This window comes from Drosophila pseudoobscura, chromosome X, assembly GCF_009870125.1.
Source record: "Drosophila pseudoobscura strain MV-25-SWS-2005 chromosome X, UCI_Dpse_MV25, whole genome shotgun sequence".
NCBI lineage: Eukaryota > Metazoa > Arthropoda > Insecta > Diptera > Drosophilidae > Drosophila > Drosophila pseudoobscura.
This window is the reverse complement of record NC_046683.1, coordinates 18,322,049-18,339,353: the sequence shown is the minus strand read 5'-3', so window position 1 is coordinate 18,339,353 and position 17,305 is coordinate 18,322,049. Positions and strand designations below refer to the sequence as shown.

Here is a 17,305-nt window from a genome sequence, read left to right as displayed (position 1 = left end):
CGCGGCCTCTGCCGCGCCTCACAACGTGCTCGCTCGTATTCTTTCGGCTATGTTTTTCATTAAGGTTGCAATTTATTGTGGCCCTCCACCATATTGCTGTTGTTCCGCTAACAAAATATACATTGTCCAGAAAACAGAAACCACCGATGGCCCCCCTCCCCCTAACCGAAAGTTGGACAGAAAAAATCAGAAGCAGAAATGAGAAATGGGAAATTTGAAATGCATCTGCGACTACCATCGATCTCTGTTGTTCTCTCTATCGTGCACTCGTATGAGAACAGAGTCGGTTTGTCTCCCCACCTCCCGGTATATAAATCACGCATTTCCATCTGTAAGCCTCTCGGATTTAAGCCAAAAGCCGAACTAAATCTCGTGTCTCTTCCACAATTGGTCTGCAAAGTATATTTAAAGTCATTTCCTTTAAAAATATGTCATTCTATGGCTGGATTGTGGGATCTGTACAGAATAGGCCTTCGAAATTTGGATATTTTGTCGCTAATAGGCAGAAGGACTTTTTTGGTTTGGATTTCATGAGTTGGCCTCGTTTTAAATTAGTTTTAATTAATTATTGTTGGTATATTCGCTACTCGCAGACTATAGGGGATGTGTGTGACGCCCAGAAGGAAGCATTTCCGACTCCATAAGTATTTATATTCCTGATCAGCATCATTAGCCGAGTCGATGTATCCGTCTTGTTTGAGGCCTACTTCTCAGAGTCCATAAGAGCTGGAGCAAGGAAATTTTGAATCCAGGCTTCTGGGATACTACCCTGAATCAAGTGTATCTTCCATATTGTTGTATTGAACCTTGCCATTCCGACAAGGTAATAAATGCAGGTCATGCACCCGACATGTATTTTGTTTCGGGCATTTCTCAGAGCAATCTTTGAGAGATCATTCATTGGTGGTTTCCATAGAGCTCCCATGTCTAACGTGACTATATCGTGGCATCGGGAAGCATCCTTTTGATCTGCCAAAAAAGTTCCCTTTCCACCTTTCATCCATTCCCCGAAATTGTCCCTGCGCCCCTCCTGTAAAGCGGTCGGTAAAGCCATAATAAGAATTACTTAGACCTAAGTTGGGCAAATTCCTTGAATGCCTTGAGCCCCGTCCCCCTCCCCCTCCCCCCTCCATTGACAACTGAAACTTAAAGTGTCCATCACTCTTACCCTTACCTCTCTCTCTTTGTTTAATTCCAGATGCCAATCCGCAGCAGCAACAGCAGCTGGTCCAGCAGCAGCAACAACTCCAGGCGCCACGTTTCACCACGCACCCATCGTCATCGGGCTCGATTGTGAGCGAAGGCAGCACCAAGATCCTGCAGTGCCATGCTTTGGGTAAGTTTTTGTCTCCCACCTTCTGCAGAGTGGCCCGTTTTCGTTCTAAACATAATACTTGTCCCTTAAAGCGACCTGACAGCCGAAACGGGGATCCGGATTGAGTTTGGGTCTTTAACTTCGACTCCGTCGCATTTGACTCTGACTCCGAGGCAGGGGCTGGGGCTGGGGCTGAGGCATGGGGTGTAAAATGAAACCATAAACGAAAACACTTTTTCTTTCTTTGGGCACCGCGCACTTTTGAAAGATAATGATGTAGAAAAACAATAACTTTTATGAGGTTTCCCCCCAGCTGGGGCGTGTGTCCGAGCCGTGTCTGTGTCTGTGTCTGTGTCCGTGTCCGTTCCCATTCCCGTACCCGTACCCGTACCCGTTCCCATGCGGCCGCTCGTGTAATCCTTTGAGCGCTTAAGGGCGTTGCCATGGCCGAGCTCCGGTCCGCCGGACAATGGCCGCACCGCACTCCAGGTACACGTAATGTTTCCTCTTGGGCCTCTTGGGCTTCGCCCTCGTTCACGTCCTTGTCCTGCATTTGACAGTTTCGAGTATCGGTTTCATATTTTGTGTGTGTGTGTGTGTGTGTGTGTGTGTGTGTGTGTGTGTGTTTACCTTACAATGGTCCCATACCATCCTGTGTGCCCCCGGTTCCCCGAAAAAATGAAATGTTATGAACTTCATTCTAACCATGTCCTTCGGCTTCTGCTGTTTACTGCCCGCCACCCACTCCCCTTTGCTTCCCACGAAGCCCGGGTGCTAGCAGTATTTTATGGCCGGTGGATTCGCAAAATTAGTCGTGAAATGTGTACTCGGACCGGGGACTTTGGGGCCTGTCGGGCCTCTTGGGCCTGTTGGGCGAGTATCCTATTTAAGACGGCAAATTACAGCTATACGGCGGCCAAAGGTACTCGCACATTTATTTGAAGGTATTTCCGGGCCAACATTGTTGGCATAGGCCACATCCAACAGACAACAGATTAAAGGCTCGATTTTAATGTCAATAAAGTATCAAACGATTTGCTCCGAGAGTGAAAACTGTTAAATGGAATTGTTTTCACTTACATTTTGATATAAATATGAAAATATTTTATTTAAATCAAAAATATATCAAAAATCAATTAAATATATTTTATATTTTGATTAAATATATTTTTAGGTTTAAGATAAATAAACTTAATATTTAAAAAAAATATATTTCACATTTAAATTAAATATATTTCATATTTAAATTAAATATTTTTCAAGTTAAATATTTCTTAATTAAAATAAAATATCATATTAGATAATAATAGGTAATAATAATTTTAAAAAATCTTTCGAAACATTTATTTTTAAATCAAGGTGAATTCTATTTACGCCATTTTGCTCTGAGTGTAAGTGTACCAAGTCTTAAAAAAGAGTTTAGAAATTTAGTGAAATATATGTCCTTGTCGCAATTGTAATAATTATATTAACTGGACTTTATGGCTTTATGGACTTCGAATCCTTTTCTTTATCACAAATAAACAGCGCGCATGAGTCCTGGAGGCATCTAAATAGTAATTATCAATTGTTCTGTGTCCTGTGTCCATCATATTTCCTTAGCGGAGTGGAGTCCCCATCGAGTGAGGGGTGCGCTGTCGGATGTGGAAAGATTTGATTTGACTTTGATGCCACCCGGTGGCTTCTGCTGTGTGTCGTCGCGCGGTCGTTTTGATGCACATTTGAGCAATTCAATCTGCCACACACGGATACCTTCCAGGGCTTTCCGCGTCCTGTGTGTCGTCCTCGTTGTCTGCGAGTATCTGGTGGATCTGCGGAACGTATCCAAGAGCCATGCACTCTGCATAAGCGGCAGGCCCCGAAAGCCGAAGCCTTAGACACTCTTTTGCTGCAACCCAAGGCTTTTACATTCTATATGCTCCGCCCTCTCTTGGGCCTCGCCAAAGACTGTGTATATTATTACTGCATTTTGGGGACCGACTTAGCTGCCCAAAGAATGTATAGCCCTCTGAAAGGGTATGCAAAAATGGCATAGAATACAACAGCGAAAAAACAAGAAAAAATGTGAATCTCTTAAGCTGCTCTTTGGGGTACATACATCATGATGATGATGATGATGATGATGATGATGTAGATGTTGTTGGTGTTGTCACATATGCCGCAACAAGCGTTGACGTTGGCGTTTGCAGTCACTTTGGCGGTTTTAGCTGTCAACACACGCGAGATACTCGCGCCATAGCTCGTCCCTGAAGATGGTTGATGGATGGGGGGAGGGGGGAGGGTTGGGTTAGGGACACGGATACGGATACGGCTGCGATGGAAAAGGGAAAAGCAGGTGGAAAGCCGCGGCTGTCTATACGAGGAAGTTTTTCTTTTTTACCTTTTTTGTGTTTTTGGTCCGTCGCTGATGCTGGATGTTTTTTCGCCTAGTTTTTCCGATGGATTCTCAAGTGAAAACGGGTCCCCTTCCACTCCCCACTCTGTCTCCTCTGCCGTGTCTCCTTTTGGTCTCTGGCAGCGTTTCTTTCGCGACAATCATGAAAACTAAACAAGAATAAGAAAACGGAGCGAGTCAGTGTCGGAAAAGAAGCTATCAGAACTATACCAATACCCTGTCCTGTGCGAGGAGATCCATTACTTGAGTACACTTTCATTGAGACCCAAGGAGTCGTAGGTCCGTATTCCGCTCCAAGTGAATGCCCACAGATGCGATTTTGTGGTGTAATTTTGAGATATGAATGATATTGGATTCTCCCGGACACCCTAATGAATATTCCAGCTTAACACCCCCCGCCAGCCCCAGCCCCAGCCCCAGCCACCCGTCAAGTGTAGGGCATGCAAGCGGCACAAAAAGCTAAGCAAAGTGTGTGTGTGTTTTTGTGTTGAAGGAATTGTTTTCTGGCCAACAAAATGAAATGCGATGTGGCAGCATTAGAGTGTGCGAAAGAGGGGAGAGGAAGGGGAAGGGGCAGGAGCTGGAGCAGTCGGCTTTTCTTGTGCTTCTTTTTCTGTTGTTGCTTCTCTCAAATGTAGCGCATTCACTTGCAACAAAGACTTTTATATATGGAAACAACAACAAGAACAAAGCCGCCAAAGCTGTTTTCAGTGGCAAATGCACCAAGAAGCAGGCTGTGGGATGGGGCAGCAATAGAGGAAACCTCGACAAAAGAGATACCCGGTGCACTCAGTGGAGGCCATTGCGGGGGGATCTCCGTGAATGTGCCCATAGAATGCTTCCCATTCAGTTTAACAACAAAAACAGAAAACAGATCACTTTCTATATTCAAGCACGACAATATTCCTTTCAATCCTTTGACATATTGGCCCAAAATTTTTGCATTTTCAGACCCGCAACATCGATATCTGGTTTGTCAAAAAACAAACCCTGTATCGCTCGGGGTTCATCTTATTCACAAACAACTTGGCCGTTCGCTTATGGGAAATGGTCACAGCTAGTGTTGCAGTGTATCCTAGAAGAAAACTTTATGGAAACAACTTTTGCAGAATTGTGGATCTCATACTATTTTATATTTTTTTTTATTATCGATTAATACCCTTTAAAATCGACAAAAATTGATTCTATCGTTTTACTTTTTTTTATAATTTTCCTTTTTTTATGTTCTATAAAATATATAGGATTCAGGATAAAAGTACTTAAACAGAGACTTATTCAAATACCCACAAAATACCAGAAAAGTTTTTCATTCTCGGCTAACGATATATATTTTTTAACTTCTTAAACACAAGACATTTTTTTACCTACAAAAAGTTGAGGTAATTTTTAGGTAAAAAGGAAACAAATTTTAAGAGAAATCAATGCATTCTGGTATTCCAAAATTTATCAAATTGAAATATTGCCTCAGATATCTTGAGAACGAGAAATTTTCCAAAACAAATCTTAGCAGAAATGATTTATTTATTCATCTCAAATGCATTTGAAATGCCGCTGCATATATCGAAGATTCTTATGACTCTCAAAAAGGATATACCTTTGTCCTTTACGAGGTGCGGGGTAGAAGAGGAAAAAGTGCTGGGGCTGGGGCTGGGGCTGGGGCTGGGGGAGGGAGAGACGTAGGAAACAGTTGGAGACACAGTCGGCATCGCGTGCGTGGTTACTTACAGCGTTTCTCCCTTGCCTCCAGTCTCCCCGGGCCCGGGCCTTCCCCTGCGTCTGCAGCTTCTTATGCCCTCTCCCCTTGCATTTTGTCCTTCCCCCCACCGCATTTTCCTCGTCGTCGCTTGCAAACAGCAACAGAGAGTGGAATAAGTAGAAGATGCTGAAAAGGGAAAGGGAAGCGGGGTGCTGAGGGGCGGAGAGGAAGGAAGAAAAAAGTAAGCTGAAAAATTGCAAACTATTGTTTTTGGTGGTGCCAGGTTTTTGTCGCAGTTTTTTGTACCCTTTCAGAGGGCATCACGAGGTTACAGAATAACATTTCCGATCCATTTTTTATACCCCTGTCCAAGGGTCTCTTCCAGCGCTGAACAGATCAAAGTACGTGTATCCTTCGACCAAATGTGCTTCAATTTGTTTCTCACAATGGAAACGGCACTCGCCTCGAACTCGAATGATTCAAATAAAAGACCAATTAATTTGTAAGGGTATTAATAGTTTTCCCTATTGCAATTTGTCGCCTCTGCTGTTGGTGGGGCTTTCCTTTCGCTCCTTTGTTCCTCCTGTTCCTGGTGATTGCTGTTATTGTTGCTCTCCTTCTTTCTACTTGCTTTTACGGCTGCTGCCTTCCTCCTTGCTGCGGCTGGAAATCCCCTTGTTTACGTTTGCCAGCAGCATCTTATCGGAGGGGTTTTGGGGGGCCGTGGGCTGCAGCTGGAGAAAGCCGAGAAGGGAAAGAGCATAAACGATATGCCTATGTGCAACTCGTGTCGTCATCTTCGGCTCAAGTGTGCTGGAAGGCTGTTTCTAAATGGTTTTTGAAGGAAACAAACAGACGAGAAACTTGAAATTCGGAATTTGGCAAACATGACACAAACAAAGGGGAAGCAGAAAGATACAATGTTTTCAGGGATTAATCAAAGACATAATCTTGCAACTTTATGATGGATATACTCGTATGTAATCGTCACTTAAACAGGACCCTCTTAAGTCAGATTTCTGTCATTCACTGACTTTTATTTTAAGGTATTAAGGTATATCGAACGACCAAAGAGAAGGTTTAGTTCTAATGCTTTAAGAAGGCTTTAATCCAAGGCGGCAATACCAGCAAAGTCATCGGCGATCCAAGAGATCTCCAGTGAAAATATTGGCCAGGATCGCACGTCTCTGACAAGGACATAGACGAATAATAACGAATGAATAATAGATCAATTAATTTTAATTTTAAATATACCTGCAGTGGTTTCATCGCATTTTTCCCCATTTTTAGAATATATTTTGTTGGCTGTAAACAGCAAAACGGTGGCCACACCCGAACCACTTCCCCTACGTATTAATATTAATTAATATTAGTTTAAAACAGAGAAGGGAGAATGGGAGAAGAATTAAACATATACTCGTACTTGTATGTGAAAAGCTCTACTGTATCCTGGAAATACATTGGCGCCTCGAGGGGTTCCCATTGCGCTCAACCTGGTATATATTCAGATACATTCAATCTGGATGGAAACCAATTTGGAAGCTTGAATAACACCACAGAAATACGGGGATCCTTAGAACGTATATCCTCAGATCAGGCCAGTGGATCCTGCCTACGTAGTACTCTAATTGTGTACCAGCAGAACAGGCACCCAAATACCTTAAGCCGCAACGTGTGGCAGCAAAAATAAAATTGCCCTGACCAACCAATTCCGTCCACTCGTGTGGTGGACAGTTGCCAGGCAGTTGCCAAACGGGGCCCGGCGAGGAGGAGCGACGGAGACTAACAAAATGTGTAAACAATGGCAAAGGCACAAAAGTTAAATGCATAGCAACTACGACTACGACTACGAGTAAAACGACTAGCAGAAGGGCAGAGTAGAGCAGAGCAGAGCAGTGCAGAAAAAAGAAAACAACGAAAGCGAAAAAAGGCTTTTAGGCACTTTTAAAGTTTACACCACGCTTCGCTTCGAGTGTGCTGCAAGGCAACCAGGGAACAGCCGCGCACCCGTATAGCCGTGCACCCGTACAGCCGTGCACCCGTACAGCCGTACGCCCGTACGCCCGGACACCTGGCTGATGGTTGTTGGTTTTGCTTGTTTGGCTGGTTGTTTTGTTGGCCAGTTGCAAAAGGTGTCAGCGCAGTGCACTGTGCATAATTTAGTAAACATGTGCCACGACTGCCACAACGACAACAACAACAACAACAGAAGGAACAAAAGTAGCAATTTCTCAGAGACATTTACGATAGAAGGATGTACATCTAGAGAAATAATCCCTGGAAATCGCATAGTTATGTACACTTACATTTTAATACTTACGCCAATATACTAAATATATACCACAACTAAAATACTACTAGTGTACTATTAATACCGTTTTAAAGAATCTCGTAAATACATTTATGTTTCAATCAAAGTGATCACTAAGTTGGTATTTAAAAACCGAATATTTAAGCTAAAGATGGGTGTTGTTCTATTTCGTGTGGTATTTTTCTCTGAGTGTACTTGCTCTTCGGTTCGGGGATGGGGGAACAGGCCGACATTCAAATTGAAGATTTGTAAAGTAAAACAAACAGCAAGAAAAACCAATGAAAAATAACATGTTCACGGTTACAAAAACAAGAACTCCAGAAAAGAAAAACAACGAAAATTCCATCAAGCTCCTGAAGGAGGAAGAATTTCCAACACAGCACTGGAATGAAAGGATTAGCTTCTTTTAATCATAATAGCATCGGAATCACAGAGTTAATTACAGTAGATCGCATTATTCACAGCAAAAACTCCCCCTCTCTATCTCTCTCTCCCAATCTCTATCTCTATCTCTATATCTATGTTCCTTCGATTCCTTTCGAATGCGGAACACTCTCCAAGGGGCCACCGGGGAACCCGGATGACCAGATTATGTCAGACTTTCGCTTCAGACTTGGTGAGCCATGAGCTCTATACTAGGTCAAAGTCCTCAGACCTCGCTTCCATCCTCTCGTTTCGCTGAAAGAAAATGCCCGTGGAAGTTCAAATGACTGTAAATATAACGTATACGCACTGTGTGTGTGCCTTGGTGAATGGGTGGGAGATTGCTGGGGGGATTTTGCGGAGACGGAGACGGCGCATAGACTGACGGATTGGCAAAGGGACTTGTGGGCACCCCCCTCCCGCCCACGGTATATGTGCTCGACAAACACTGATAGACCCGAGAGTTATGAATGGCGTCCCGTACCGTCCCTAGGGTAAAGAGGTTGAGGGCCAGGTCTGGGTCGGTTCCTGTTCCTGTTCCTGTTCCTTTTTTCTGTGTCTGCTCTCGTTTTCCCTTCTGTCTCGGCCGTCTTTGCTCTGTTCTGCTTCTGCCTCTGCCTCTGCTTCTGTGTAAATGCAATTGATTTCGCAGAGCGGTTAGATGCAGTCGATGGCTATGTGGCTCTAGCCACAACTCAAACAATTTCCTCTATGCGTGCCACCGAAAGGGCCACATCCCACATCCCACATCCAAATTCAGAGCCAGAGCGAGATCCAAAATGCAATTTGTAGCATTGCCTTGGCTGTTTATTGAATTTATTTATATGCAGGCGGGGCTGGCGCTTGCTTCACTGACTGATTGATTGATTGACTAACCGATTGACTGTCTCACTGGCTGACTGCATGGATGCATGGCTTCATGGCTGATTGAGTGAGTGGCATTTGGCTGCTGACAAAAACCACAGCCCACAAAACAAGGACTTGTTGCGAGATGAACAATTTCATAGCATACTTCACAGGGGGTTTTGGGGTGGCAAAAGGGGGGGACGCGCAACGAATTTCAGTCCTTTGGATGGCTGGAAAGTGGATAAAATCTTCAGAATGATTGAATTGAGCCACTTGATAACATTCCTCGGCTACATTGATAAGCGAATCAACAAAATTTGCTTAAACTTTTAGGGCCCGCAGACCCAGAGGCGGGGGCGGCAGCGCGTCAGATGTCGGGGAAAGGTGGGGGAAACCAGCAGGAATAGGAAATGGAATCTTTAGTTCGGAATTCTGTTCTTTGTCAATTCCATTTTGGGTTTCATTTTGCTTAAAGAAAGGAGGGCGCACCCCCCCTACCCACCCCCCTCCTGACACACTATCTGATTGACTTTGGCCGCTTCCCAAGAGAATGTAAATTTCTTCTCTGTGCTTCCCTTTTTCCTTGAAGGGACGGTGGGGGTTTCTTTTTCCCCTTCCCCTTCGCCTTCGTTTTTGTTCGTTTTTCTTTTCTTCTCTTTTCTTTGGGTTTTTCCTCTCCTTTTTCAGCTTCTTTCGAGTGACAGTGACTTTGTATGGCTTCGGCTTAAAGGATTTTTGTCAGTTTAGTTATTAAAAACTCATTACACATACACAAACACACATGTGTTTGCATACATACCCGTACATGTGTGTGTGTGTGTGTGTGTGTGTGTGTGTGGTGCCATTGAGTCCGTCCGGGACCTGCTGCCTCTGCTCTGTCTGCCCTTTGCCTTCGTACCCAGTAATCGTGACTCCCAGGGGGTATATTGTATTCGATTTTTGAGATACATGTGACTGCCAGAAGAACACAATCCCCACACAAAAAAAAACCCCCATATTTAAATTAAGTATTCGACTTTTAAATGAAAGCACAGCTAAAATGGAAATATAAACGGATTAATGCGGCCCATATTTAATTAAAATACAAAATACTTTTAAATAAATATGCAAGAACACATTTGTTGGAAATACATCTGATATAATTATGAAATATTCGTATTTAAATAATTGAAAAATATTTACTTGTAAATCGAATATTTTCATTTGAATGTCGAAATGTAAGTGAAAACAATCTCTTTTTACAATTTCCACTCTCGGAGAAAACTAATTGTTATGCATTTTTAATACGTACATATTTCAGGGAATTTTCTCTTCGAGTATATAGTATATGCTGTATCTAATTGATACATTTCGTAATTAGTATACATTTCCTTAAATATTCATTTTATTTTTTCATACAATCTATAGTAAAATGTACACAAATACATCTATAGATCGGCTTGCAAATAATTGATCCGACAACTTAAAGATATGTGGAGGAAATTCGATTGTGTTCTGGCCTACACCCACTCTATACGGAACTGCTAAAATAGGTCCTCTATTCTAGAGAACTAATTACAGGGTATTCCCCTAATAGAAGGGATATGCTGGTAGGCATATATGTACCTCTCTCTCTCTCTCTCTCTCTCTCTGTCTCTCTGTCCCTTTTCGTCTCTGCTTATTGGACTATCGCTTCGATTTAGCGCTGACACATTTCGCTGGAGAATGTTTGTTTCCCTGCTTCTCCTCTCCCCTCCACTCTTCCCCTCCACTCTTACTCTTTGCCTGCTGCTGTTGACTAACGGCACTCTCATGTGTATATGTATACATATATGTCTCTGGCTGTGTCTGTATTTGCCTTACAATTCCCCAAATTGTAATTTTATAGCAGCGTCATTGCCCAAAATGCTCAAATAGACTTTTGGTCCGCTTTTTTCCTTGCGAGGAAACTTTTTTTCTTCTGTTGTGCAGCTTCCTTTTGCTCTTGGCTCGTCTTTTTTTATCCTTGGGGCTTTTCCTTTTTCTTTGCTGCTGTTACTGGGCCAACACTTGGGAAACTTTTGGCTGCTTCTCCGTGTCCGTCTCCGTCTCCGTGTCCGTCTCCGGGTCCGTCTGCCCTTCCACCCTGCTGGCTGGCTCTTCTTCCCTTCGTGAAGTTGATTCCAGTTTGCTTCCATTTGATTCTTATTCTCGGCCTGTAGTTTCTAGTTTCGCCTCCTAACTCGGGCTCAATTCGATTTTGTCTGCAAACTGAATGAAGAGAATTGCATTGCCATTGGCCACGTTTGGGCCATCATGATGTTGGGGGAGAGATACCCTGTAAGTGGTAAGGAGTCAATCTGAGAAGTGTTTGGTGTTTGGTCTTTGGTGTCGAGGGGTATCCGAATAGCAGGGTAGTATCTACATCCTCACGATTCTAGCTGATGAATCGATCATCGATTGAACGAATTATTGATATCCCATGGATGTGAGGTGTTTGAAAAGGGATATATTACATGCCAGAGACGCTCTGGCCCAGAACTCACTTCGGACCAATTTCTGAGCCTGATTAAAGCCTTGCTGACGCGTCGAAAGCACAGCCATGAGTCAGGGTTCCCCCTGGCTTGATGATCCAATCTGTCTGCTCCCGTTTTGACCTCGCTTTGACCCCCCCCCCCGCTGCAGCGTCCTGTTGCATCCTGGCCGTCCCGACCGTCCAGCCCGTCCGGCCCGTCCGGCGGCCAGGCCAGTTAGGTGAATCTCATATTTTATTCAGGGTTTCATTTAGTTCGGTCAGAGCCCACTCACATGTAATTTTTGTTTAGCCATTCCAATTGCAATTCCATTTCGCAAAGGGAGATGGGCTGACGGACAGACGGTCTGACGGACTGACGGTCTGACGGACTGATGGGGTGACAAGCTGACGGGCTGACTGGCCGGAGAGCCGTATAAATCAACTTTAATTTAAATGCTTGACTGCTGCTTCTGCTGCTGCTGCTGCTGCTGCTGCACCGACATCCAGCGTCCAGTGGATGTCGCTCGCTCCCAATTCCCGGAGAGTGTGGACAGTGGGACAGTGTTCCGGGCATCGGCATCCTGAACCTGTCCCCTGATAGGCGACGGAAGTTCCAACAACTGTTGGCCGGGTGTCCGAATCTCTCACTCTTTTTTTTTTTTAATTTTTTATTTTATCGCTGGGAAAGTTTGCGAGAATGGGATTTCCATGGATTTTGTATAGTGTTTTGGTTGTGGGGGCCAGGGATGGCGCTAAAAGGGTAAAAAATGATCTAATGGAAAGGTTTTCCCAACAAAAAAAAACGAAACGAAACAAAAAGAGAAAGGTGTTACCGGATAGTTTATCAATGATTAATCAAATAACACCCCACTTTAAAGTTCAAACTAATCTGATGGAACACCCAATCTCCATTAGAATATGAAGGTCCTTTTTGATTTTATTTGCTGTACGAGTATGTCTGTTATCGAATCTATTGGCAGTGCCATGCCTCACGTCTCTGACAATTTCTATGATGTTTATTGATGTGAATTTCTTTCTCTTGTTGCAGGCTACCCACAGCCCACATATCGCTGGCTGAAGGACGGCAAGCCCGTGGGCGATTTTTCATCGAGCCAGTTCTATCGGTTCCACAGCACACGGCGCGAGGATGCGGGCAGCTATCAGTGCATTGCCAAGAACGACGCCGGATCCATATTCAGCGAGAAGAGCGACGTTGTAGTGGCCTGTAAGTGCGCCAAGGATTTGGAAGGGATTGTAGGGAGTATAGGGAGTGTGCTTTGCCTATACGTCCATTCTGTTGGGGCAGATAAAGAGCCGGGCCGGAACGGAACGGAACGGAACATAAGCGCATTATGCCTCCATTACATCCAGTCGATCATTGGAGGCACCAGCAGAGCCAAATGCACTTCAATCGAAAAATGCAAATGTGCGAAATGAGAGAAGAAAAAAAAAACTGGAAATTAAATTACGAGTATTTCGGGGATTAAGTCGTTCCGAGAAGAACGGTGAAGCAATCAAGCCATAACAATGGGACTTGAGTTACCAATTTTGCCCCGAGAATACTCAACCCGTACCCCAGCCCGATGGCATCGCTCGATTCATTGGCTTTCGGGATGAATCGACCCTTCCAAGTGTCGATTTTCCAGCGAAGAAGAGGTCGGAGGTCTTCTACGTTCTGGTTCTAGGTGGAGTCTCTCCTCTTCACACACTCTTGATGAATGTTTAGCTGCTAATTTTTCTTTAATGCGAACTTAATTACATCAAGACCGACGGGGACAGAGATCTACAGGGGATGGGGGATGGGTGACGGGTGACGGGGGATAGGGGATGCTGGGGAAGCCAAGTAACGAACAATTAGACAAGTAAGTGTGAGTGACACTTGAGCTCTTGTGTGTGCCTGTGTGTGTGCGTGGACGGGTGCTTATTACCCCACTACTTGAACCTAATAAATCGAGCTCTCGGCATGAGACCAACCTCCGAGAACTCTCCACTGCTGCTGCTGCTGCTGCTGTTGCCACTCCCCTTTCGCTCTGGTGACCTTCTTTTTGGGGGGAGAGCACGACGATGGTGATGATGGCCGCCCATCCGGGCGTTTTCTTGGGAGTGGCTCTCACTGACAGACTCACGGACCCATTGACTGACTTGACTGCTTGACTCGGAGCAGTCGAGCAACGCCTTGAGCACTTAATTAATTGTAGGAGTGCGCTTAAACTGAACTAATAACCTTTAAAGCTCAGTTGGGGTCGGGACCAGGTCAGAGATGGCTTGTGGATGGAGTGGAATGGTCTGGAGTGGAGTGTGCCTCGTGAATCCGCAAGGCAATGACGATGACGATGAGCGAGGTTAAACTGCTGTGCCCGCAGGCCGGCTTGCCTTCAATTCAATTAGCGATTGACACCACAGGAACAAACTCCAGAGTTCCCAGGCTGCTTCTGTGGCTGAACCACGCTCTATATGGACCAGGGATACGGGGAAATGAATGAATGAATGGAGAAACGAATAACTCGTACTAAATTTATAGAATTATCGATAATTATCGACCATTGGTTTTGATCGATAATGCAATCTAGTTTATGTCATGGATAGGCGTAAAGTAATCGATTGTAGATTACAGATTATAGAATTGTATCTTTTGCATAGAATATTCCTTGCCATTAATCGTCTCTGTCTATCGATTCTCCCTCCTAGACATGGGTATCTTTGAGAACGTCACCGAGGGCCGGCTAACTGTCGTGAGCGGACATCCGGCCATCTTCGACATGCCGGCCATTGAGTCGGTGCCCACGCCATCGGTTCTGTGGCAGTCGGCGGACGGGTCCCTCAACTACGACATCAAGTACGCCTTCACCCAGGCGAACCAGCTGATTATCCTGAGCGTGGACGAGAACGACCGGAAGGGCTACCGAGCGCGGGCGATCAACACGCAGCTGGGCAAGGAGGAGATCAGCGCGTTCGTGCACCTCAACGTCAGTGGTGACCCCTACATCGAGGTGGCGCCCGAGATTATTGTTCGGCCGCAGGATGTCAAGGTGAAGACCGGCACCGGCGTCCTCGAGCTGCAGTGCATCGCCAACGCCCGACCCCTGCACGAGCTGGAGACGATTTGGCTGAAGGACGGTCTGGCCGTGGACACGGCCGGGGTCCGGCACACCCTCAACGATCCCTGGAACCGCACCCTGGCCCTCCTGCAGGCCAACAGCTCCCACTCCGGCGAGTACACCTGCCAGGTGCGTCTGCGCAGCGGCGGCTATCCAACGGTCAGCGCCTCGGCCCGCGTCCAAATCCTCGAGCCCCCGGTCTTCTTCACGCCCATGCGAGCGGAAACCTTTGGCGAATTTGGCGGCCAGGTGCAGCTGCCCTGCGATGTGGTGGGCGAGCCGACGCCCCAAGTTGAGTGGTTCCGGAATGCAGAGTCCGTCGAGGCGAATGTACAAAGCGGAAGGTGGGTAAACCAGGCACCAGATTGTCTGAATATAGAATCATCACGGTCGATGATTGCATCTCTGATCTAATCGCTGTGCATTCAATCCGTTTCAGATACTCCCTGGGAGAGGACAACACGCTGATAATTAAGAAACTAATCCTGGACGATGCGGCCATGTTTCAGTGCCTGGCCAGAAACGAGGCCGGCGAGAACTCTGCCAGCACCTGGCTGCGCGTCAAAAGTAAGTCCAGAGGAGATCCAAGACCCAGAGCTAGCGAATGAAACGATTGACTAAACAACGATGCCTGCCCCCCGTCCCTACAATCTTTATATCTATATGCCATATCTATATGTATCTCTCTCTCTCTCTCTCTCTTCCCTTCTATATACTGCATACATACATACATACATATATTGCTATGCCCTTAATACCGTTTTGCATTTTGCATTAACCATTTTGATTAACATGAATCCATATAGCAGAAGCAGCCAACAGCCGCATCAAGCGCTTGGCCCAGCCACGAATCCTAAGAGTAAGAGCTTCGCATGGTGGTTCGGGATCGGTCGCGGGATCGGGATCGGTATCGGGATCAGGACCTGGTTCCTCCACCAACTCCCATCAGCTGGGTAGACGCAAGCAGTTTCGCTTTGGTATGGGCATTAAGCAATGCAACACGCACTCACACTCACACTCACACTCACTCTCACACTCATGCACTCAAAATCACACTCACGCACTCAAGCAATCAAGCACCCCCTACATAAAGCACATGCATGCCACACGCACACACACACACACACTGGTACACACTGAACTGCACTGCACCCCCGAATCCCTCGTAGAATTTTGATTGTTTTGTGATGGAATTTGTTTGTTTATTAGCCTGGCTTGTTGCAAGTTTTCTTCGGGTGCCGGCTGCCTGTCTGACTGCTGACTCCTGCCTCCTGCCTCCTGCTTCCTGCCTGTCTGCCTGGGGTTGTACTAAGTCTAAGCTAAAATATTATCTTTAGTTCTCCATTCTCCCATCTGTAGCATTTTGTGCCATCTCTCCCATCTTTGCCCTATTTTCCATTCCTAATTTGTTTGCGCCCTTCGGCTGATGAAGCTTTGTTTCAGTCAGCTGCAGCTACTACTTAGCTCCAAAGGGCACTTTGCTCGGGGCCAGAGCAAGAAATTTCATGTGCCCCACTCCATCACTACTCTTTCTCTATCTCCATCCGCCGCTCGAAATTTGTCGAAACGCAAAACGAATTTTGTATTCAAGTTGATTACCCGAAACCTCCTTCAACCTTCCACCACCCTCCTCCCTCCTCCCTCCACCCTCCACCCTCCTCCTCATCTCTCTCAATTTTTTAACATGCTTGCAGAGTTTTAATATCATTCATCCCAAAAGTTTACGAACGCACAGATTGAAGTGTAGAAAATGCTTTTGGTTTTAGTAGCATAACTTTTTAGTAGATCCAAAGGACAGATCGAAATTTCTTTACACACACATTGCTCGTATTTACAGTGCACTGAAAAAGTAAAGCAAAATCGGTTCAGTACGTACATACATATATACCAGACCATACCAGTCTTAACTAATAAAAGCCATAAACCAGCGGTGGGCACGTCTCGACTCACACACAAAGTGCCACATTCATGCTCGAGCGAATGCTGAAAAACTGCAATAACCATATATGTACATTGCGTGTGCATGATTGGCCAATTGCTGAGCGAATCGAGTTTCTGTTGCTGTCAAGGCCTGCCCACCGCTGCTCTAAGGACCCCATCTAAACGTCATATACAAATACTCGTACTGTATATCTGTAATTTTAGGTTCTATGGTAAACTCGGATTACGAATTACTATTAAGTGACAGCAGATAATAATGGGTAAACTCATTTGGAAGCTGGCCGACTTCATTGCATTCCTCCTCCTGCCAACCTGCCAGCGTGGTGGTCTGTTGCGCATTTGTTGTGACACCCAAGTACCGTTAAGTGCTTGACAAATGGCTGCCTTAGGGTTGCCACCCACACCCAGGCAGCTCTCCACACAGCCACACAGACGGAGCTACAGGCCACTCTGGCTGTGGGACAATTTTGCATTTTAATGAATTTCATAATGCGAAAATTAAGACTGACACACACAAACACACACACACATCTACTCGGAGAGGGAGAACAGGGTCCTGTCGTACTGACATTTCATCCTTATGGTAGGGTTGTCAGATATGCGGGTGTTTTTCTTTTTTTTTTGGGACCCCAGCTCTTGAGAGACTAATTCATTCATGAGCCTAACCAACGGACTCCGCTGACGTTTTAAATATTTGACAGACGGACAAACAGACGGACGGACAGGCAGAACTGAGAGCCCAGAACTGAGGGCCCTGCTCCTGCTGCTCCTTGTGCTGCAATCGTTTGGCTTGAATTATGATGCAGG

General features: G+C 45.5%; 1 protein-coding gene across 17 annotated transcripts in view; it reads left to right on the top strand.

Moving 5' to 3' along the window:
- Positions 1-17,305, top strand: part of sdk (sidekick cell adhesion molecule) — a 94,655-nt gene that overhangs the window by 58,206 nt on the left and 19,144 nt on the right. For 11 of the 17 annotated variants that reach the window (XM_033385516.1, XM_015185917.2, XM_015185915.2 and 8 more), the window contains exons 3-7: positions 1,199-1,336; positions 12,508-12,684; positions 14,148-14,901; positions 14,997-15,124; positions 15,364-15,534. In XM_033385516.1, coding sequence (XP_033241407.1) covers positions 1,199-1,336; positions 12,508-12,684; positions 14,148-14,901; positions 14,997-15,124; positions 15,364-15,534 — 1,368 coding nt within the window. The remainder of the gene's footprint in view (positions 1-1,198; positions 1,337-12,507; positions 12,685-14,147; positions 14,902-14,996; positions 15,125-15,363; positions 15,535-17,305) is intronic. The other 6 variants (XM_033385521.1, XM_033385520.1, XM_033385519.1 and 3 more) reach the window with 1 other exon arrangement.